The sequence below is a fragment of the Phalacrocorax aristotelis genome, chromosome 2 (assembly GCF_949628215.1).
Source record: "Phalacrocorax aristotelis chromosome 2, bGulAri2.1, whole genome shotgun sequence".
NCBI lineage: Eukaryota > Metazoa > Chordata > Aves > Suliformes > Phalacrocoracidae > Phalacrocorax > Phalacrocorax aristotelis.
The window spans coordinates 114,506,478-114,531,198 of NC_134277.1; the positions used below are offsets into that span (position 1 = coordinate 114,506,478).

A 24,721-nucleotide genomic window follows, 5' to 3' on the forward strand; every position below is an offset into this window, starting at 1 on the left:
TTTTTTTCTTTTCTCAGCAGATCAGACAGACACGCAGATGTTTCATAGTGGCTATCTGCTTACTAGCTGAACAGTGCTGTTATTCTGGTGTTGGATGAAATACAATTTGGAGAATTAAGAAAAAATTTTACTTTTAATAGACTGATTTAATGGCAAGTGTTTAGTAATCAACCACTTATCAGTTCCATTTTAGTTCCCTTCCCTCTAACCATTTCCCCTAAGGCAGGACACACTACTAGAAGCAGTCAACTCTTGTTGCTTTGTTTGGGCAATTTGGTAAACAACAAATACTCTCAGAGTTGTCCTCACTTCCTCTTTCTGTTCTACCCTGTTCAAGTTAGGATCCACGTCTACTCCATGCTGTTTCACCGGCTCCTTCTTCTGCCTTCCTTAAAATAAATGTTTGGATTTCTGTTCCTTCCAATCTGAGATGCCCATCAGCAACCAATGTTCAATTCAGATTATATCACTTAAAAATTGAAGTTAAAAAGTGACAAATCTTCATCTAAAAAGTGGATATACAAATGCTCTACTATCCTTTTTTTTTTTTCTTAATAACGTGGCATGGGTGTGTGGGAGGGGAAGACACGCCTGCAACTTCAGAAATGGCAAATAACTACCTTGATTTCCCTCAGGGGCTAGTAACCAGCTGCCTCATGTATCTTTGGAAATCTCCTTATTCAGTATTTTGTCTCATGCTCAGAAAACAGACAGAAGCCCTTTTTCATTACTTCTACCTGCCAGTGCGCCTGCAAGTGCTCCTGCAAGCTAAAATTAGGTTATTTGAAAGGACCAAAATTAATTGCCAGAAGTCTACTTACTTAAGCAGCTTCTGTAAAGCTCCACCACCTCAACACCACGCTACTTACAGAAAGCGTCTCTTGGTATTCTCAGCTTACCCTGAGTCTCAAATCAACTGAAAATGCACCTCAACTAACTTCTTGTTGGCTCAGTTGGAAAAGTTTCTCTCCCCTGCAGTCGTACTGCACAGATGGCACAAACCATTTGCTGCCTGCCCAGAAATGCTGCTCTCTCTGTTTGGAGTAGCTGCAGCTCTGTTCAGGTTGGTGTCATCTGAAAAAGGGCACGACTCCTGCCGTGGCTGGCCATGGCTTCCTTCAAAATTTTCCTGCACATTAGAGTTTGCTGCTTAAATTGCTTCAGATCTGCAGCCCAGTTTAGCACGCCACCTGTCTTTGACCAAAGGAGAAATCCTAAACCCATCTAAATATCCTGTAGATCAGTTCAGTGGGCAACGTAAGAGGCGCAGCAAAGACGCAATATGTCTGTGCTCTCTTATCCTTGTCCCTGCTTCCAGCTGCAACTGTGCCTGTTTGAAGCTTTTGTAAGTCCTACCAACAGCTCTCAGCAGTGCTTTTGTAGACCCTTACAGAGAGGTGAACCACCTTCTCTTACATGTCCCCGCTTGCAAACACTTTTCTTCATGCAAAGATCAAAGTTCAGCTTCCCCAGGCAAAATCGAGGCTTGGCAACTGCTTTCACTTAAGCAGTTAGTGTTGTGGAATTATAAAAATCAGGAAGAAAAGTTTTAAAGCATTTAGAAGCTGGGAACTACATGCACAGCTCTGATGAAGAAACTGCTAGGCAGACAAAAAGTTTCACAGAAGATCCAACCACAGTTTTACAGCTTCTGGGGGAGGAAAAGCTCTTTGACTTTAGACATATTCAAGAATAATAATATTCTATCTCACATTTGAGATATATATTATATATATGTAGGCAGGAGCAAGTATGCACATTCATGGCAATCTAAGCTAGTATAATGCATTCTGGGGAGTCAGAAGACCACAGAAGACACATGGGTGGCCTTTGTTAGGTTACATCTACTTCCACCTATCTGCTAGTTGTATTTCTGGTTCTCCCCCTCTCTTTTGACTTCCCAGCACAGCTCATGCCTCCCACAGAGCCCAAGGGCCAGGAGAAAAAGAAGAAGAAGAAAGTCAAGCAAAACCCAACTGCACAGCATCGGCATTTTCTATCAAGATTAAAGGAGAAAAAAATAACATAGTGTGATGGTGCTTCTGACAATTGCTCAGTGACTGGCATGAGGACTCTTCAAGAATCTACACAGGAGAGAGACCGTAGCTATGTAATTGATTTGGCAGTATGTACTTATTACTCCTTTGCATATGGCAGGAGTATGGAGGATATGTCAGACTTCCTCTGCTTGGCCAATACTCCTAAATCTCAATGAGGGCAGAGTTTATAATTTCAGTTACAGGAAATGGGACAAAAATATCAGCAATTTATCACCTCCCTGCCTTTTGTTTTGTTTAACTCTTCAGTTTGACCCTAACACATCTCATTTTCAGGAATGTTCCCTTTGCTCATGGGCCCATTAGCTCTGCTCTGCTAAGTCACAATGTTTCTGATGGGGATGACAACTCAGTGTGTTATGAAGACACAGCTACTTTTCTCCTGAGTCTGTTAGTAACAGCTCTTACAGCTCCTAACTTTAACCTCACAGGAAGAGAAGGTTTGCCCTAGCACTTACCTACTGCTCCTTACACAAACGCCCATCTCCTACCCCCCCCTTTGGTGTGCGTCTGTGAACTGGGCTGTTCTTTCAGACAAATAGCAGGAAAAGACAACCACTGGTGCAACTGCAGGTGATCATGTTCTTTACCTCAGTCAGTAAGCACGCTCTCCTGTGCTAGACCACTGCTGTACTGACAAGAATACTGCTCCCTGTCCAATGATCAAAAGGAAGAGCTAAACATGGAGCAGAACCCGTCACAAACATGGCAGGGTTATTTATGTATTCAGTAAACTCTTTCTTCAAATCAAGGAACATACAACAACATAAATCTTGCATTACAATCACATTGTGCCTTTATATTTGAAATGTGTCCTACAGGCTTGCTGCTCAGAGTCACATGGAGAAAGTAAAAATGATTGAGTATCAGACAAATAGAAAGAATTAAAAAGCCCAAACCAAAATTAGCCCTTCATCTGCACAGATACATACAGCCACGTTAGCACAGCGGTAGGGCTCACTAGCTCAGCTGTTTTCTTTATGACATTGTACAACGAGTTTCTTTTAGAGAGGAGCAACCACCCTTCATTGGAGCTGCAGGGTTAAGGACACAAGCAACACTGCAGACTGCATGAAGGGGGAGGGTGGGGAAGGCAATTTGTGCTTTCAGTGAATTTTTTTCACTGTGACCCTCTGTATGCTGATCAGAACGTCCAAATCCTCTTCTTGGCTCTGTCCTTGCCTAGCTGTGTGACCTGGGACCTTACAAGCATTTTCTCATCAGTTCCCAGACCAGTTCATCAGCCAATTCATTACTCTGCCTCTGCAATTTTCTTTGACCCAGCAAACAAAAACTCTCATAACTGTAGAACTGCCATGCTTCAATAACATTTGCTGCTGGTGTTTCTTTAAATAACAACTGGTTCAACTCTTTCTGTATCAAAAGGGACTAAGTGGATGCACTTAGGTCCTGACACTTAACTCACCTTTGTCATAAACTCCTTGCCTGTGAAAACAGACCTAATATGTAATATTGTACCTTATACTCTTCCATTAATACTTGTAAGACCTTGAAGATCTTCACCTACAACATTATATTGTGAGATGCATGCAAACAGATAGCTATTGAATCTGAAAGACTCAAGAAATACTTCGGCATTGAATGTATGCAAATTGTGCCTCAGCATTCAAGAAGAGTGCTAAAGTGGGCTAGTTTAATCTCAGAGGACAGAATCGGAGCCCTCAACTTCTTCCTGCGCAGTGCTTTTATATAACAGAAGCTATTCAGAAACAGCAATGAAAGGGAGTACTCAAAAGGCCAATTTAATAGTACAAACTTCCTATTTCATGAATTCTAGTACAAGGAGGTCTGCTCTCCTTTCAGTTTTGAAGTTCAGTACCACAAAATGTACTGGGTGAAGACTGGCAAAGACATCATAAACTGTGGCCCTGCACAAATCAGATATTAAGAATTCCCTGATGCCTTATTTAAGCATTAAGTTCCTCCTCCAATAAGCCAAAAATCTTCCCTTACGCAGCTGTTAATTTCCACAACACTGTTGACTGCTGGATTCTGCCCCAGAATGCTCTTTCTTTGCTGTTTATAAGCAGACATTGACAAATTAGGGACAGTGGATGTAAATGCTCTCACTCCACAGAAAGCTATTAGCTATTTGCACCATGCTTACCTCTCTCTTTTCTATGACTTTACCTACCATTGGGATTCGCAAGGCATTTTGGGGGAAGTTAAAGGACAGATCAGCAGGTGTATCTTATATTTAGATAGGTCTTCAGGGACATGGATCAGGAAAAGGAACTCCTTGGTCAAGCCTACCTCTCTCTGGATCCCAGGGTAATAACGTGTCTTGCAACATGTTCCACCAAGCAGCAAACAGGTGCGCTACCTGCCACACCCTGCCTTTTCAACACTTTTAACATTCACCTACCGTTTCACAGTTTTAGCATAAACTTATTAAAATACTGCTGGCTATAAATGGCAATAGACTGTACAAAGTGGAAGAAAACCCCCAGGAAATCCATTTATCACAGAAATCTAGACATCTATCTTGGCTTTGCTGGCATGAAGATAAATGAACATTTGTTTACTTCTCATCCTCTTCCAGCAGCCTCATCTATTGCTGCTTGTTCTTACCACCACAATCTCAAATGCAAAAAAGATTGCTTTAATGCTATGACAGATTTTTAATTAGAAAGTATAAATATCAGAATTACAGTGTGAACCTCTTTACAACTCCCTCTGTCAGTCCTCACACCAGTCTTCAGGATGGGTATCTGTGATTTTATTAGGGACATCAAACTAAGTCCCATGGGTAGAATTTTAGATGCCATAAAGCTCTAATGTTTCATTTTAATCTATTTCTCATATTTCCTCAAATAAATTTAGATGAAATAATTCTTTTTGAAGAGGGTGTGGGAATATTCACTTTGATCCAGGATACCATTCCCGAGGGTCTGATATCATCTTGAGTATGAGGTTGTAGGGCAGGCAGCACCCAATCAACGTATTTATCAAGGTCAACTAGCATGTCCCACACAAGATTTATACCTGTTTATCATACAAGTGCATAAAGGAATGGTGATATTAATAATTACAAAAAGTAAAAGACCACCAAACCAAGAAAACTGCATTTTGAATGTTTTTAAACTGTGGTTGTCAGTGGCGGCACTGCTGCTTTCACTGAAGTCTGGAACACGAGCCCTTGTGATTCTACCAGAGCCAGAAACTCTCCCATGAGGAGGACCAACTCATATGCTAGCTCAGATACTAACAGTGCTTCAAGATCTTAGTCTTGGCCTTACTAGTATCTTATTAAAGAAATATTAAAATAGAAAGAATTATGTATTTTCTCATTTAAAAGAAGAAAAAAGGTCAGTACTGACATTTGCTAGGAAATAGAAACCCCTTTGTATTTAAAAAAAAACAGTGAAGTAAGTAACAATAACCCAAAATGAACTATTTTTCAAAGGATGTAGTTTATGTTTTAATGCTTAGGTATAGCAAAAATGTGACAGAATTTCCTCAATGCTAAACTTAAATACTAAAAATCAACACTTTGTTCTCTCAACCGAGACTTTCCAGGACTGAAATAAACATTAAATACCTGTGTAAAGAATTTCTAGGAAACAACTGCCTTACCTTGCGAGTCTGTGGTAGGAGGAGATAACTTTGGATATCCTAAAAAGGAAAAGTAGTACATGTGACACAGTACATAATGGAATACATTATGACAAAATATCACTGCAGTCTTCTAAAAAGCATCCTTTGCTACTGAACAAAAATAGCTACCAAATAGCATCTCCTATGAAATGATCAATTATTGTTAAATTGGGGTGGTCATGGCAAAGAAAACCAAAACCTTACTACAAAGTACTAAATCCACTGCAAGGACTATGGCAAGAAAAAAATAATTTAAACTTCCCTAGCGGCAAAGACCGCTGTAGTTACCACAGGTTTTACAGCAGCCCCGTTCACGTCATGCTTTGTGCAGCCTTGGCAAAGACAACAAAACTGGCACTAAATGTGTTTCCCCTACTTCTGTAGCCAGCTGGAAGCTGCAAAGGCCCGTTCACAAATCATCTCTGCTGCAAGCCCATTCCCGACAGCAAATGCTATAATGGGTGTCCACAAAAGGCTGAAAGGTGGCTGGTAAAGCGCAGCGTATCTCAGTGTTACTCCTCTAGCAAGACCTGGCACGTCCATTGCACTCGGACGGGGGTACTTCACTATTAGTTTGGTTCTCTCACCTGGTGCTCCAGCGTAGCCTTCAGCAATGGGCATGGTACTTTGACCAGCCTGACCATCCACACTTCTAAGCCGCCCTCTTCCTGACATTAAAACAGTGCCAGGAGGCCCCGCCTCTCCAGTCTCCAAGATGATCCCGGTTGTTCCAGGCTGAAAAGGCACAACTCCTGACCCCGGCAGTGCTGGGTGTGGAGGAGGTCTCAGCTGTGGTGGCTGGACGGGGGTCCTCTGTCGCGGGGGTTGTATCCTCGGCCATGATGGCAGCAGGGGTATGCCAGGTTGGGGCTGCAGGGGTGGTCTCGGTGGCAACGGCTGCCGTGGTACTTCTGATCGCCCTTTGAAATGATGAGAGAAGAAGAAAGATATAGAATTATTAGCCTAAAATAGTATATAAAATTGCCTATTTTTGTAAAAAAATGTACTTTAAAATAAAACAGGACTCAATCTGAGGCCACCTTTCCCCTCAGACCCAAGACTGCACTTGGCAAAACTCTGTTCCTCTCTCGCAGTACTACAGACTCCCCTCTTTCCCAGCCTGTGACTCAGGGAAAGGAATGAAGACAGCTTGGAGACAGGACGAGCAGCAGTCAAATAACCCGTGAACATTCACCCACTAGTCCAGCTTTGACTTTCTGCACCAAGCGGGCTGTGTATCGCACCTATTCCCACCAATGCCTCCATCTCCACTGCGTGCTCTCTCTCCACCTTCACGTCAGGTCTCCTAAACACCTCCCACCCATCGCTCCTATTTTCACCTCTGTACTCACACAACACCTAGCACAAGACTGACCCTTTAGCACTACCATAAAGAAAAGTATCCACAGCAAAAAAACTGAGTAAATGCACACTGACTTACAGATTTTTTTCCCTACTTCGAAAAGCAACAAACTTAAAATTCCAAGTACTCCCATTACTAATATTTTCTGATTACTAAGGCAGAACCCTAGGATATAATCTACCAGAAAAGCCTTTATTGTTTAAAGAGATACCATTAATAGACTTTTCCAGTAGGGCGGCCAACACATATGACATCAGGGCTGAACAGCGCTGACATGGTTACGTTTGTGTATCTGGTCCAGTTCTAAGCCCTTTATAGGAATTATGGCTTATTCATAAAAATGAAGTCCTAGGTGACATTTAAGGATGCAACGTCCTCCCAAGAATGAAGCTGAATTACATGTACATTAAGAATGGGAATTTACAAATGTGGTGTACATTTCAGCAGATGCAATGATAGCTTTTACACAGAATAATTAGAATTTCATTCTAAATTAAACATTAGCATTGGTTATTTTGGTTGCATTTTCAGACTAATGCGTGGCTTTAGGTGCAGGAATGGAAGTGAGTTTCGGGGGAAATGGACAAACATCCCCTTGAAAATTTATCTGATGCAACTTGTTACACCAGAGATGCTTACTACGGCCCACAGTGGAGACCCATCATTCTGAGGTGTCAGTGGTCAGAAAAATGCACTTCAATTCATCACGGTCCAAAACCAGCCTGGGTAAAGTCATCAGAGGCCAGGGCTAAACCAAATGGCTGTGCCTAGAAGAAGGTGTGGTGTGAGACTTCCTCTGGCTCTGCTGCACAGCTGGGGACCCCCAGGAAGGCCTTACCCTGCGCATTTGGGTGAGAGCTTACAACCAAGTCACAAAATCACAGTCATGCAGGTGTTGTCTGTGACGCACGGCTGGGGTCCAGACGGTGTCGCTGGCAACCCATGTGCTGTTTCGTGACTAATCAACACCTGCACTTTACCCTTGTCAATCTCGTTTCTTGTTTTCAGCCTCATAAAAAGTCCACATAAGCCTTCAAGAGTACCGAGAGGCTGTCTGAAGTCATAGTCTCGCACCACCTGCATTCATTTTTAGGCTCTTCCTGAGCTCTGCTGGCTGAATTTAACTGTCATGAGAATTGAAACTTACACAAGCAATGCACCACAAAGCTGGACTGAAGCTTACTTGGTAACTCTATCCACAAGGCAGAGGACTAAGGAGTGAAACATTGAGTGAAACGTTCACTTTATACAGATTAAAATTATATTCATAAAAATCCCAGGATAAAAAAAATCTTTAAATTTTTTTTTTAAAAAAGGCTTAAAATATCAAAGCGAATTATTTAAGAGAGTTGTTAACTTGGTGAGACATCTTCAGTCCACAGTGGCATAGATTTAGACCTTCAACTAAGATCTTCAGGTTAACCTAACTCAAAACACAAGTTGACAAAATACTTTACCTTGGGATACACGTACTTGCCATTTCTCTAGTCAATTAAGCCAAGCTTTAGTAAGACAATGACTTGGGCTGACAAAAGGAAAATCAATACATTTCTCTGCTAGCTTTTCTAAACCTTTAAATAACAATCAACAGCTCAAATCCCATATCCTGTGCAAACTGCTTGCTTGCATGCACACCAATATTGCAATATTCAGAATTACTCAACTACATGTCCATAAAGCTAAATAAAAAATTATCTGCCTAAAGCTCAACTTAAAGCATCAGTGATGAGATATGTGTGGGTTGAGAGGGATCTGGTCCACCATCTTTGCCAACCTTTTTGGCCTCTTCTACTGAGATGCATCTTAGCAAGACAAAGTATTAAAAAATCACTAAATAAAGGTGATAACACTGGAGCCACCCTATCCTGATGCAGAATTCCATAACACATGTTTTCAATTCACAAGGCAATGAGAAAATGAAACCCTGACAAAGGCTGGGGTGAATCTAGCTGGACCTGCTTAAGCTTTGCCACGGACAAAACAGAAATCTTCCCCATCATCTTCCCATCTATCTGGGAAGGCAAAGAGATCATTACACAGCTGAGAGCAGTCACACTGTCCTCAGCAGCAATGTCCTTGCTGCTCCAGTTGTCATCACTGGTGTAAGTGACAACTCGGTTACCATGTCACACAACAGCTTCTGCTTGCAGATGCCCATCCGCAACCGGAACAGAAGGAAAGGTTTCCCACCTTGGTTGAAAATAAGAATGCGTTTGTTCCCATCCCCCTCTTAAAATTATTTTATTTTATTCAGTTTGGTCAGCCAGGCAGCTTTAACCTCCAGTTTACTTCACTGAAGGAGGAATTATTTGCTGGGAAGGAAGATGAGCAGCAACCTGGGTGCATGAGGCTGCTGGATCTTGAGGATGCATGTGTCTAGCATTGTTCTGCCCCAACCATGCTCTTCTCAGCCCCCAAAACACAGAGAAACAAAGCACATAAAACAAACTAGGGAGTAAAGGAGTCTGTGACTGCATTCACAAGAAGCCAAGAAGACCTGACTTGAATTTTCTCACAGATACCCATTAAGTTACAAAGTACCATTTTGCACAAGCTCACAGGGAGCCTAGAGGAATCAACTGTATGACTATTTGCACTATAACACTGAGATTTTATGTTGCCCTTTATTGATGCTGTAATGCAGAGCATACATTTGCTTTCTTTGACCATGTCTTCAGCAGACAACATTTTGCTGTTGCTTTCAAAACCCTGCTACAGAGGCAATTACCAGAGGAATAGCAGTTCAGGTCAAATAACCATAACCAAAGCAATCTGCACTCCCAGCACAGTATTGGGCTGCAAGACCACACTTCTGATTCCTGGAAAACTTCATGAATCTATATGAATAGGCAGTTAAGTTAAAAGATACCACTAACTTTAACAAGGCTTGTAGTTTCCCGCCATTTGAAGAGCAAACCTGCCTGCAAAGAGCCATGGAGTGCAATACAAACAACTTAACCCTCGAGACGTGGAGCTGGGGGCAGTCACCATTTAATGTGCATGAAGAGCTGCTGGATTGCATTACCTTGGTGAGCACATTGTGCATGGTCCCCTACATGCTTAGAGCAGACCACTGCCTGCCGCCACCACCACCTTGTGTACAGCAGGATGCCGTACTACCTTCACCACAAATTCTAACAAATTAACTAGATTTCTGGCCTCTGGGTCCATATCTGACGTACAATCATTCATTAACCTGGCTTGTTAGTTTGGACTGAGGGACTTAAAACCCCTTAATAAAAAATTTGGAAGAAAACTCAGCCATATTCCTAAGATCAGGGTCATTTGACTTTGCTCAGGTTTACAGTGCGCTGGGCTTACACTGCTTGATAAGGTTTTGTGTTTTATTTCTTGCAACGTATCCTTGCCTTACTGCCCTCAACGACTGTCATTAGTAACAACTTGTTTCTATTTCAGCCCTTCTGAAGTCAAATTACATCATTTTAATGCTACGTACGCTGGCAAATAGTGCATAAGAAATTCTACATCAATCTACAGCCAGGACTGACAGTCTTCCTTTCAAATAACATCGGTATCAGAGACAATGCTGCAGATCATGAATGTAAGAATAGTTAAAGCCATACCTCAACTCATGTAACAGGGTTCCCAAACTACTTCCAAAAAAGGCTCTTTTGCCAAAATCTTTCTGCAACTCCAGCCATCAAAACTACTTGGACTGCTGTGCCAGAGAGTGTTATTGTAATTGGAAACATTATGCAGCTGAAGCCTGTGCTTTGTAAATCCTTCCGAGGCCAGAGGCACCTTGTAGCAGCGAGGGATGCTCAGAGAGCCTGCACCCCAGAGCCAGCAGCAGCATCCTTCCACAGGCTCTTAACACCCAAAGGTGGATGGAGAGCTCTGCCCTGAAATGGCAGTATTTTATGGAAAACTGGAGGTGCTGAGGCTTTTTAATGCTTTGCAGCATTGTAATAGGGGCTGATAAACGCAACCCATGAGGCTGCTCAAAGACTTGCTTTAAACAGCAGAAGAAAGATTACTGTGTGTATCTTGGACCTTTCTCCAATGTTGGTCCCTAGTGCAAATTTATTTTGGGCAAGATGGATGAGAAATAGGATTACACAGATACATCATACTGCATTTTAATGGGGACCATGTCTGCTTCTGCAAGATCTAGGGATGAAGGTCCTAACCCTGTTGAATTTAAGTTAAGATTTCACCAAAAGAATTATCTGAGAATTACAATCCCCCACATTCCCTCTCACTTCTTCCTTTAAAGGAAGAGAAAGGGGTTTTTTAATTTCACACAAGAGCTTCTTGCCTCAGAAGGATTTTTGTGTCAAGTACTGCAATACATTTGGTTTTAAACAATTAAACACTCTAAAGAAACACATCCATCACAGGCTTTCGCAAGTCTCTCTGCCTTGGAGTGAGAAGGATATTCTTTCCTGAAGAAATATCTTTCAGACCCTTCATGAAGCACAACTTGTCCATTCATCCAAGAGCACTCAGTCCTGCATCTGATCTCCCCCAACAACCATCACCTGCAACAGCCCACAGGCTCTTCCCTCAGCACCTCTTCTTCTGATTTAAGGCCAGTCACAGAAATCTTATTTATCTTATACGTGCACAGAATTAAAACCAGAAGCATCAAACAACTGAAAAGTGCAGTGTCAAAGCGGTCTCCAAGTCCTAAGTTTTTGCATCATGCTAACAGAAACAGGAACTCAGCTTCCTTTTGTAAACTTTGACTCTCTCAGAAAAACAATCCATTGCTGAAATTTGAAGCAAGAGCTGCAGAGGGAACTGAGCGGCATTCGGCAAGGTCTCTAAACCTTCATGGCAAGGTTCACCAACATGCTGAGGTTACCATTTCACAGCATTTTGAGCCAAAGGGAATGTGCCTCTGCTTCTCAGCCACTCTAACGCAAACTTTAAACCATCTATGGAGCTAGATTTGTGCTAACATGTTGGACTACTAACAGAAGCAGCTGAGGTGTGAACACACTGCCAGCTGGGGTGTGCACCTCTTGCCAACTTGCCAGCTACGTTGTGGGAATGCAAACTTCTGGGAGAGCTATGAAGCAGAAGTCTTACATTGCCACACCACGATATGCCAGTGCTTGTTTGCGAAATTCCTAAATCAAAGAGATGGTGCTGAATTATAAACATTACCTCATGCTAAGAATAAAACCTGAAGGGAATCTTTCTTATCATAAATTTTAATTCCTTTGACTTCAGTTTTCTCCATTTACTTTTCAATTTCCCCCAAGGAATCAAGAATAATCTCACCCAACAAAATAAACAAAACAAAACAAAAAGTCAAATCAAATGAACTGGAATAACACCCACAGATAATTATTACTTAAAACTCACTTTAAACTCACTATCCAAAAATATTAGTTTTCCCACTCGCTTTATTCTGTCTCAAAGTAAACATAAAAGCATATAAAATAACTGGGTTTTTTTGTTCTGGGAATATGTTTAAAAGCACTGTAAGTCCTCTATGGTGTTCTAGAGCAGAGAGCCAAAATTAGAGTCACTGTAAAAACAAATTAGAAATTGTGTAACATTAAACTTTTCCTCTCATTTTTAGTTCCCTTATAAATGATTCAGAAAAGGAAGCCAGTTGGAAAAAAAAAAAAAAACCAAACAAAAAAAGAATTTAAAAAGGCAAAAAAACTTACTTGTGTCAGACTGAGATTTCAGCACGCCTTCAATGTCCGTGGTGATTTTGGAGACCCGACTATAAAACTGTTGGACAGAATTTTTGAGGCCAGAAATATCAGTGGAATGAGATGCTATAGTTCCATTCATTTCACGGAGGCAGTTCCATAAGCTGCTCACATGCTTATTCAGACCTTCTTTGATCTTCTGCAAGCTACCTGAAACAGAGTCCAGCTTGCCGCAAACTTTTTCAACACGTGAGACTCTGCTCTCGACATCCGAAACGCCCTCCTGGATACCTTGGGTCTTTTCTTTGCACTTGCTAAGATCATTCAGGATACGGTCATTCAGTTGTTCTAGTTTCTCTTTCACTTCACCACAGCAATTATCGCTGGGATGAGCAGTCTGATTCGCAAATGTCCTCTGCATTTGATCGATTTTTCGGAAGACACCTCTTTGTGTTTTTCTACAGGTAGAATTGACACCCAGAAGCTGCTCCTTGCAGCTACTCAAGCCGTCTTGAAGATTCTTCATATCTTTATCCATGACATTTAGACTATACCGGAATACACGTACATCTCTCTGCATTTTCTGGATGTCACGTTGGTTACCCTTAATTAAGTTGAGTTTCTCATTAAAAGAGCTATTCAGAGACTGCAGGAGAAGAGAGTTGTCCTCTGTTTTCACAAGCAAGTGATTGAATTTGTCGTTACAATTTTCTAGCTCTTTCTGAAGGTTCTCCATACCTTGTGGTGCAGGCTGACATTTCTGCCCACAGAGGTGTTCAAGTGACAGTAGTTTGTTCTTCAGGAAATTAATCTCTGCTGTAAATTGCTCATTTGCAAATCCTCCATCACTGGGCAAGACGGGCCCAGGATTAATAAACATCCCATCCGGGTCTGTGGTGTTAGCTATCTCTAAAATAGTGCCACCTAGCCTGTCTTCTAGTGCCCGCAGCTTTTGATCAAACAAGTCTCTCAATTCATCTACCTCAGTAGCTATAGCATTGCGGAGAGTTTCCTCAACGTAAAAGCAATGCTCTTCAGCATTTCGTTCTGTAACATTCATCCTCGCCTCTAGCTCCTCCAACCTCTCACCAAACATGTCTTCTAGATCTGGAGTTGACAATCGACTGATTTCATTATCTATTCTGACGTTCAAGATCCTGTGTGCTTCCACAACTCTGTCAATCTTCCTATCTAAATCTTTTATCTGTTGGTCAAAGTCATTTTTCTCACCCTCCTTGCAACAACTGGATTTGTTTGATGGAATCTGAGTTCGGAGAGTATTTATTTCTTTCCTCAAGTCATTCTCTTTTCCTCTTATAACATCAATTATTCCTAAACAGTTGTTTTCATTGTCATCACACTGCTGTTGGATATCCTGTAGTTTGTATTCACAGGAGTTCTTCAGATCTGCCATTTTCTTTTCAAAGCCTTCCAGTACTTCCTGTCTGAGGGACTCAAATTTTGAGTCTATATAATCCCGATATATATTGTCACTGGGCATTGTTATTATAGGTCCTTGTGCAGCCTCCTGCAGTTGTTTTAATTGTCCTTCATAGCCTTTTACTTTTCCATTCAGTTCCTCCAGCTTGTCATTCCTCATCTTCAAAGCTTCTTTGACCTCAGCTAGCTCAGACTTTATATCCTCCATTTCAAAATCAATAAAGGGGTCTTTTTGATCTTTATTGCTGAGGAGTCCAGGCAGATGAATAGTGTCTGTTTCACCACCAACCGCACTATCAGGCTCTGGGCGGTCATAAAGGTTGTTCAGCCAAGTGACCAACATCTTACTAGCATCTTCTTGGACAGTCAGCTTTAGGTTTTCATTCACACCTGCCACGGAGGACTGAAGTTCAAGCACTGACCGTGTAAGTCTAAATAATTCGTCCTCAAAAAACTGCATTCTCTTCTCATATGGTGGAGGTTCCGGCACTTCTGTTGGTTCTGCATCTATTTCATGACAAAAACAGACAAAGTCTGGATGTAAGTATTCCCAGTGGTATCTGTTTTAATCAGCTGAGGCTAATTTCACTTTCCTTTAAAGCCAAATAAATGATTTAAATTGCATAATGCTTTTTCCCTTTTCTGTTCTTGTTTTCAGTAGTTTATAAGTAAAATGTTATCAAAATGCTCCAAACTAAAGGTTTTGGCATGTTGACCAATTTCTGCCAAGATACAATGATACAATGACAATAAATAAATAAATTAGCAACCAGAACTCCCCCTTCTTGTTCAGCAATGAATCTAAGCTACAGCATATATAGCAGCCCATTATAGATCCATTCACTTCACAACGCAATCACCTTAGAGCCACTACATCTCCTATAATAATAATTTGGGAGGTGCTGCTCCTGAATTCCCATTGAAAACTTAAGTGGCAATAATTTATGTGCTTAAAGTGTGTTTGTGCTCCAGTATTTTGCTGAACTAGGGTCCAAATGCATATACTGGAAGGGGTTCTGCAAGATATTCCAGTTATCACACTTGCTTCAAAAATACTTAATTAGGTGCCACCTATTTAAGTAGGCAATAAAAATGAGTATAAAAGCATAAGCTTTATACATCCAAAATCTTTAGGTTAAAATAACACCAGTATTATCTTCACTGAATGAAAAAAAGTAAAAGCAGGCTTTTAGCTACAGTCTCCTTTTTACCTAGCACAAATCTATTAATGGATCTGAAACCATCCTTCCAATTCACTTGTCAATCTCATTCGCAGAGCCATGTACAATTCTGGATGTTCAGTTTCAAGCAAAATGTGTAACAATTGCAGAAAATCCAGAAGAAAGAAACAAACGTTATCAGAGGTCAAGACAGTATTAACTGCAGGAAAAGTCAAAGTAATTTGTTACTTAGGCTAGGGGAGAGGAGGATGAAGAGTAATATTCTGAAAGATATCTGCTAACTGGTAGGGAATAAACAATTTTCCGTATCTGCTACTGATGGGACAGAACAAGAAGAATAGGCTAGAAACCTGCTGCTAAGCCACCAATTGTTTTAGTTTAACAAATATTTAATATCACTTCAGTGTGTAGATCCATACAACCATATTTATTTGCATACTCCCATATGTCTTTGCCATTATGCACAGAGGGGTACACTCTATAAATACATCATGTAAAATCCTAATTGGGATTTTGTATGATACCTTTTATACAATGCATAATCCAAAGACCTTTGCACAGTGAAAGCTTACTATTGCAGACATTAAAAAAGTAAATAAAGTTAAGAAGCAGAAGTGAAGATGAAAATATACTTCTATGAACGTGACAAAAAATAGGCACACAAATTGTTAGCATTAGAGTAACTTTTTCAGATGACAAGTGGTGTTAACAGTTAAATCTTCAGACAAAAGAATTTTAGCACTGGTTCCAAGCTATGCATGCTGGATATACAGTGGAGAGCAACGAGATAGGGTCTGAAGGGCACACCATTGAAATTTTTCTTAGTTTTGCACTGGACTTCAGCTTAATGACATTACGAAGAAAGTAGGAAGTCACAAATGTACTCTTCAAGACTGGCAGGGTGTCCAATTCCTTTAATAATAAAAAAGTATGCACACACAGAGTGTAGATATTACATCCACACTAGTCTATTTTTGCTTTGAATTACAGTTCTTTTAGGGCCAGAGTAGAAAGAAAATCTCTACACATAAGCACTGTACAACTTACTTAAATATATCACCATGTTTTATTATCATCTTTTGGAAATAATACTTTAGGTGGGCTAACAATATTATAAAAGCTTATTTTTAAAGCAGGTATACGATTTATAGGGCTGGTTTGAAACCATGTATTCAGTCCTAATACATTCCACTACACAAAAGCCAGAAGTGGAAATCTGAGTAAGCACTATACATGATACTGATCTCCAATGATGTTGAGAAAAAGTCCTTCAGAAGGAAACATCTGTTCATCTTTTTTTGTTAATGCAGAAATACTGCAGTAACAGCATTCCTTCTTACCCTTTCAAAAGACAGTATCTTATACAAACATCATTCATTCTTTAAGATATTTTTTCAGAAATCAAGGCTTATCATTGCCTTACCCCATAGTATAAAGGCAGCTAATCTAACACAAATCTGTAAAATCTCCACAAACCTGTGAACAAACAAAATACTGTGAAACTGCTAGGGAGCATTACGTATCATTATAATTAGTTTATTGTTTTAATAATAGTTCCTCTCAAATATATCTTTGTTTGCTGACCATTGAAGAAAAAACAAAAAAACCCTGTAAATTCTGACCAAAAAAACCAACCTTAACACAAAGATTTTCCTGAACACTGAGTAGCCAGCTGGCATTTATGGCCAGTGTTCTACAGCCACCACTCCGTTATTCTTCAGGAAATTCTCTGTATCAAGACCGTTATTGCCTGGCTATTATTTTCCCACCATGCAGTGTCTTCCATATGACTGTTGTACCTGCCAGTAGTTGAGTTTAACAGAAACCATAATGGTTCTTATACTTAAAACAAGAATCCAGACATGATCATGCATACCAAAATTCAAATAAAAAGTTACCCAAGCCTTTCTTGACAACAGCTTTTGCTGGTGTTGTGGGACGACGAGCAGTGCTTGGCTTTTCTGCCGGGCCTTCTCTGCAGTCTTCCCCTTTGTACCCAGGACAACATCTCCATTCCAGTTCTGTTACTGTCTTATACGCAACTGTGTACCGAGGTCTGAAACTCATTCGGTATCTGCCAAAACGGAAAGCATTTTAAACAATCCATAACCTAATCTGCTATTCAGATTAAAGCTAAAACAGGGCTGTTTGGTTTTTGGTTTTGGTTTTTTTTTTTCCTAGTGAAAATCAATTACTTTCACCTGATTCATTTTCTCCTTCAAACCTCACATGAACAAATGATTCTGCCTAGGTTACTTCTACTCAACACAGTCATGTCAGGGAGAGCAAATATGGCCAGAGAACAGAAGCTTTCATGTATAAGCAGAGGGACAAGATATTGTGGGAAGTGAAGGTTCAACTCATCAGACTCCGCTGAGACTAACAGTGACCACCAGTGTATTAACTCTATAAATCCAAAACCTTTTTCCTCTAACTAACTGCTTTTCATTGCAAACCCACCCACAGGGCTGCTCTGGCAGCAACTCTTTTGGACATCAAAAAATGTCTCTGCCTGCTTTGTCCCACTTGTCTTTCCACAGTCTCCACTTAAACCATTCCTCGGAATCTGTATGTACAGAGCAGTCAGAGCTAGGAGGAGTATTCCAGGGAAGGACAAAGGCTGAAAGCATGAGTCAGATAAGGACATGAAAGAAGGAGTCAGATGAAAGGCTACAATCAATGAAGGAATCAACTCTTTCCTACTTCACTAGTTATGTTGAGGAGAGTCTTGCAGACAAACCTATGCACACATTATGTACATACAACCTTAAGTTTCCCCATTAATCACTTAGAAGTTAATAAATGATGGGTTGATACTGCTTGTACAACCTTCTTTAACCATAGACTTCTTTTGTAACTTTTCTCCAGTACATGTACCACATGTTCAGCTGCGGTCAGGCACTATGGTATCCCACCAGACCATAAGCAGAGGCTGTGCTATTTTATAAAAACTAAATCAATTTAAGGTACAAATGATTTCCAGTTGAGAGATGAGGAAAATAAGTAAAACAGGGATTTGCTACCTGAGCTCTATAAATTTGTATACTTGGAACACAAAGAAACAAAAAAATTACCCCAATTTCTCAAGTGAATTCCTTTCTCTGACTAAAACTAGTATCATACTACTAACTTCCCTATGGCATTTTCAGATCTTTTTTTCTTATGATTATTTCAGACTAGAACAGTTTGCATCCATTAAAGAACAACAGGCTCACTTCACAGCTGAGGTGACCCTGAAGTAGTAATACCAGCAGAATAAATTCAGGACAGCAGTGAAGGACTCAAGAGGAGCTCTGCGGCATATTTCACTCATAGCCTGGCTGGGCTCATAAGGAGTGTATTTTGGGACACAGAGAATACAGTACAGAATGGGCACCAGAAGCAGCCACGCTATCACACACAATCAACTACATGTTTCATTAAACTTTGTCTTGTATTAACATGCAAAATTCCTTATTGTTTAAAAATAATCAGTAATCAGCTACCAAATGGAAAGCGTTAAATCTTACACCATCTGTAAAATAGTTTCTATGGAAAGTCACAGAGTAAGAGTTTAACTGTTACTTTTCAAAGCTTCTCCTGCCGTGCATGCAAGTAATTGCTGAAATAATTCTGTATTGTTTTTTTATTCAGCATCTTTCACCTTCAGAGATGTAATCTTAATACAACATCCCACATCTGATAGCCATTTGCTGTCCCTTTTTGGTAAGTTGCTTAGCAAACTTGGGGCGGGTGGTGTGTCGAAATGTTAACTACTAATTATTAATTTTTTTCTCTTCCAACCATATCTTTCCCAATTCTGCCACGATATATTCTAATTCTTGCACTTGGGAAATGCTCAGTATTCTTGTACATTATTGCTTTACCTATGACTTCTCATTTAAGGGGAAAAAGTTACTTTGACTAGAGACAACATCATTTTTTTTTCCAACTATTTTGGGGCCAAAGAGTAGTTTATTCCAGTAGGTGTCTCTGGATTCCCTTCTCCTGTGAATCTTCATGGGAAGGCAGGGGCAGTCTAGGCTGTAACACTGGCTGTTAGCTAATTATAACTGCAGTGGTTTGCTGTGGCTGTCAGCTTTTCAGATTCTGACTTGGAGCACGTAAACTCAGAGTGGGTTTCCAACCCTTTTTTACCTTCGCAACAGCATATATGAAACAGCTGCAGACTGCACTCCAGCTCATCATTTCTTTTAGAATTTTCAGTGAAACATCTGCTGAATCCTGTTTACAAACGTAAAGTACAGACACCCTCAAGGTCAAGTGCTTTAAAACTTAAATAGAGGAGTGCAATGCAGAGGGCACCACTGGGAAGGACAACAACCCGGCCACCCAGAAACTTCCTCTTCCTTCTCCTTTATCTAAAGTATTAAACCACATCTTGTGTAGGTAATTTGGGTTTGATTCCTTTCCTTCCAACTAGCTGCCAGAGTCAGAGGAGTGACAGGATTAGCTAGATGCTTTAGTGTTTTGAAGTGGTTTTGAGAGTCATTACACCCTCTCTCACAACCACCACATTACTGAAACGCAAACTTTGAACTTCCAGATCAATTTTCACATGCCGGAAATGGTCCTACATACTTTTCTCTGATTTCCATAAAACACTTAACGGTTCCAAACTTTGTGTGTGTTCCTCTCTATAGTTTCAGGGCTGAACTCCTTTCTGAAAATTAGAGTATTTTGTTTATCTTCAAACATCATTACACTTCTCTAACAGTTTTAAGAATACATCTGAAACAAATTTTATAGAAGGAGTAAGAACCACCTTCATGCAAATTGTGCACTACTTTGCTCAAATTACAGAACGATGGTTTTCCTTGTACCGTTTCTGCCATTCCCATCATATTTTTGACAAGTTTCTCTTTGTATACCTTCTCTGTAGTCATGTTCATCAATGTCGACACCTTCAGATGACTTCACCATTCAGACAAATCACAAGACACAACCAAATACAAAAGAAGAATATAAATAAATTAAAGAAACCAAGCAGTATTTTTCATATGGGCAAATTATAAAATTTTTCCAAACACCATCTTAAAAATAAAAAATAAGCATATTTGACATTCTCACTCTTTTATATTTTATAGTTTCATGATCCTAATGGGCATAAAATATTTTAATATGGTTTAATACAAAAATTAGTTGAAATGCAGAAGAATCCTCCCATTCTAAATTATGAAATATAAACACTGTGTACCTACACTTTTACAATGTCACAGCAGTCTATTCCTTACAAATTCTTGCAAGTCTGAGAGCTCAAGCAAATACACAAATTGGATCTGTTTTGATTTCAGCTATGGTACATCAAATACAGAGTAACCTGAATACTAAACTACAATTCTCCTACAGCAAAAATAAGGTAGTATCAAAACGCTTCAAAATCTGTATGTAGAACATCTTTCATGTTTTACATCTTGAACTATGGTAACAACTTGGCTACACTCAAGGATGGGTCAGAAATTAAACTGGGATTCACTTACCAAGAACTATTGCTCCTCTACAGCGCCAGTCCAGCTGAATGAATCACACCGCTAGTCCCATTTACTTCAGCAAGGCTAGTCGTGTAAGGCTAGGAAATAGGAACTTAACCTAACACTTTTCTAATTTGAATGCAGTCACATGGAAGTTTCTTAAAAACCTCAGCTTCATTGCTGCAGCTTCTCTACCCATTATATGCTTCATACACAGTTGTTAAAGTTGCCCATGGAAGGAATGGTGTCACTCTGCCAGCACCGTCCAGATGCCCTGATAAATGCCAGTCACCAGCACACAGCCAGCCCAAGGGAGATTCTCAACCACACAACAAGTTTTTTAAAGCCAGAACTTTGCTCACTCAGTGGATTTCAGTGGAGGAGCTGGAGACTTCCAGGATTTTGCCAGGACACAACAGTCTAACAGCACTGAACACAATTATATTCTTGGTTACGGTTCTAACAAAACAAACCATAACCTTCTGCTAGAGACTGCATCCTGAGAATAATTTGTGGTTCCACATATTTTAATGACATAGGACTGGGAGCTACTAGAATACACAGATCAGACATGTCTTTATTTACATTTGCAGTATTCTGAATCCAATTGCTCACTCACAGTGACAGCAAACATACAAACTCAAAGATACAAAACATGCAAAATGCACTCAGTGTAGCCAGAGAGATGAAATGCTGCTTCTCCAAGCAGCTGGGTAGAGTTGCATTGTCAGAACATAACATGCCCAAGTTTCACATCTTTTATCTTGTAGGTATGAATCTTTGCACAGTTACCTAGTGAGGCAATTTGGTCAAAAGGGTTCACAAAAGTTTCATAAGTATCTTAAAGAATTGAGGCTCCGCTTTAATGCCTGCATATGCTGGAATGCAATTAAAGAATAGCACAAGGTTAAATCTTCCTCCAGTTGACTTGGATTTCTGCTATTCAAGTAAGTGTTAATAAACACAATTATTTTTACAAGAGTCTCAAAGATATTAAAAAAAAATTCTTATGTGGTTAAGTGACATATAATACACCAGCATTTATCGTACCTAGTCACCCCAACCTCTTGTGGTCTTCCAGCCCAAGATGATGGTCATATCCTTTTGGTGATTTGCGCTAAATACTACAATAATTCTTTTAGAAAGGGTTCAACAGTGTCTTATCTTTCCTTGCAACAGAGAAAATAAGAACAGCTGTTTTATAGGAGTCTCTCCACAACGGGCTTATAACTACCAACGCCGACTGCCTTCACCATGAATTCAACATGCTGATCAAATGAGAAAACATACTCAGAACGCTAATGCAAATCCTCCACTTTTAATATCTAAGTATTTCACAGCTGAAATAAAGTTGTACAGTGTGGCAATAGCATTCAAATATTCCTCCTCTTTGAGAGAAAAGTATTTTCTTGGGAAAATGCTTAATTAAAAATACATGTTTGCTGCAAATGCTAGACATTTCGACTAGGGAATGAGCGATAATTTTCTCATGGTGCTGAACCACAGAAGGAAGCAGTTAGCACTGATATTTGGAATGTCACCTAATAGTGATAAAACAAATCAGAAACATTTGGACAAAATTGGTGGGAAAACATATGGCTCAGTCCTGTAACTAGATACTAACATTCAGCCTTTTGGGAAATGCAAGAAGATAAGTGCCACCACATCCTCCCTGTGAGGAAGGGACTGCAGAATCAGCATATGTTTCTACATAAGCAGTGTATAAAATGTTTATTCTGAGCACAAAACTTCAAGGTTGGTCCAAAATTCTGTAGTCATTGGAATAGGTCCCATAATTTTAGCAGCCTGCAAATCACAGTCTTATTGAATAGAAGATAACACATCTTCACTATTTAATGCTTTTATTGACTGTAGATCCATTCTTCATAGATTATATAGTCTGTCCTTGCATGTTCCAGTCATCCAAATCTCCTATGTATTGCAATGGGAGTGCTGAAGCAGCACACAGACACCCCCTAAAAATACTGCCTAGAAGATATAATTAAATGCAATCATATTTTGACAACGCATTTTTTTATTTTGTAGGCTGCAAAAGGTTTCCACTGTAAATACACCTAAGCTGGCCATTTATACTACACAATAACTGAACTAGAACCAGTTGATCCCAAGTTTTCTGCTTCCCAAGAGTGCAGGCCTAATTGCAACCCCTACAAATGGAGGCAGAAATCCTAGTTCCACTGAAATCACAGAGACTTTTAGCTGTTATCTGTAACAGTGAATTTCAGCACACCTGAACTTCAGGTGCCTACAGTGTAGGTATGGACAAGCACTAGTTTTCTGTATTTCCATCACGGCCAACAGAAATATAGTTGATATAGCCAATAGAGTCCAAAAAGGGCTGAATCTCGTCCTAAAGTCATTATTTACATCTGATTACCTAAAGAGCATGCTGGACACCATTGACTTGCATTTGAGTCACCACTACTGCAGGTGTCTAAGCTCCCATGCTCACATTCATCCCTCTATATGGCAGACAACTGAAATTAGGGTGAGTCGAATCCCACCTCTGGATTTTGTTCTTTTATAACCTTGCTACTACATGGCAGCGTTGGCAGCTAGCTTGTGTTCCAGCCCACTGATGAGTTAAATTTGAGAAAAACATGCCTTTACTAAGAATTTATATCCTAAGGCATTTACGGGAAGCAATGAAAAGATGTTTTGACAGTACCAGATTAGCCTACAGAAGTCTAGGTGACCAGTGAAAGCAAGCCGTGCAGTCGGTAATAAATCCCTATTATATGCTGCAGCAAAAATCTATTTAAAAAGGATTCTAGTGAACCCCAAAATAGTTCTTCATTTTGATCTGGCATTAGAGACACTAAGCTGCTTCTTACAGATGGACTTATAGCCTCATCTTTCCACTGCTACTCTTCCTTTAGCTAGCATTTCTGCCTTCCAAAATTTATATAAAGAAGGTCAGTACATGTGTTTGCAGGCATTGGGGTCTGGAGAATTACTTTTACTTCAAAAAAACTGCCACTGACTTTACCAGCTAGCTCAATGCCTGGCCCAGTCACAGCCATCTCAATTGAAGTTCCTGAAAAGCCGCGGTCAGGTCTTTATACAACACAATGATCAGGTCCTAATATACATTATCAAAAGCAAGCACAGAGTGTTTCAAAACTGTTTGCACTGGGAAAAAGCACAATTTTGAGGCACCCCTGTGGAATACATAAAGTTCTGACGACCCCCACTGTACGTATTACTGAGGAGGCTCAGCTTCTCTGGGCTCACACACGAGGGCACTTCTAATAAAGTTTGCACTAATGTATAGCATGGCCAACATTTGCACCAGATCTATTCTGAGCTAAATCCTGAATTAAAAAACTGGTACTGGCTGTGAGTGTTAACAGTGACTGACACTGAAGGAAAGCAAGAGAACAAGTCAAAGCACTATGCATCTGCAGGAACACAACTGCCTGCTGTGTACACAACCAAGAAATCACCCATCCAGGTTGCTGCAAAGAGTGCTTTAATATCAGACTATGAAAGCACTCTAATTTTACTAAATGTGTCATGAAACAGTAAAGAGCATTAGAGAGTAAGTACTTTTTCTGGTGTTTATTGTTTATTCTGTGGATTCACATCACCTGGGAAGCATGATGGCAGCAGAGATTGCCTTCCATCTGGAAGAAACTGCCAGGGGGCAGGGATCTGGCACAGGTGACTTGTATTTCTCCCTCCTACTACATCCCCAGCATATCAGGCCTCAGAATGGAGGGAGAACAGTTGCTTTCCTTTACCCCTAAAGAACACTGTCCCCTCATCTTCTGATACTAGGGAAGGAGCAGAGAATTATGGTGCCCAAATGAGCTCACTCTGGCCTGGTCTCTCTCACACAGTCATCTTTACTGCTAAACATTAATTCTATACCTCTGAGAGAATCTGGATTAATTTTACTGCAGAGTTCGGTTTTTTTTTTCCAATAAGAGTGGCA

General features: G+C 40.2%; 1 protein-coding gene across 1 annotated transcript in view; it reads right to left on the minus strand.

The window, feature by feature from the left end:
* EMILIN2 (elastin microfibril interfacer 2) overlaps positions 1 to 24,721 on the minus strand; it is a 38,826-nt gene that overhangs the window by 6,878 nt on the left and 7,227 nt on the right. The window contains exons 3-6 of the mRNA XM_075084770.1: positions 17,191 to 17,366; positions 12,684 to 14,618; positions 6,263 to 6,595; positions 5,655 to 5,693 (exon numbers count right to left, since the gene is read on the minus strand). Of these exons, the coding sequence (XP_074940871.1) occupies positions 5,655 to 5,693; positions 6,263 to 6,595; positions 12,684 to 14,618; positions 17,191 to 17,366 (2,483 nt within the window). The remainder of the gene's footprint in view (positions 1 to 5,654; positions 5,694 to 6,262; positions 6,596 to 12,683; positions 14,619 to 17,190; positions 17,367 to 24,721) is intronic.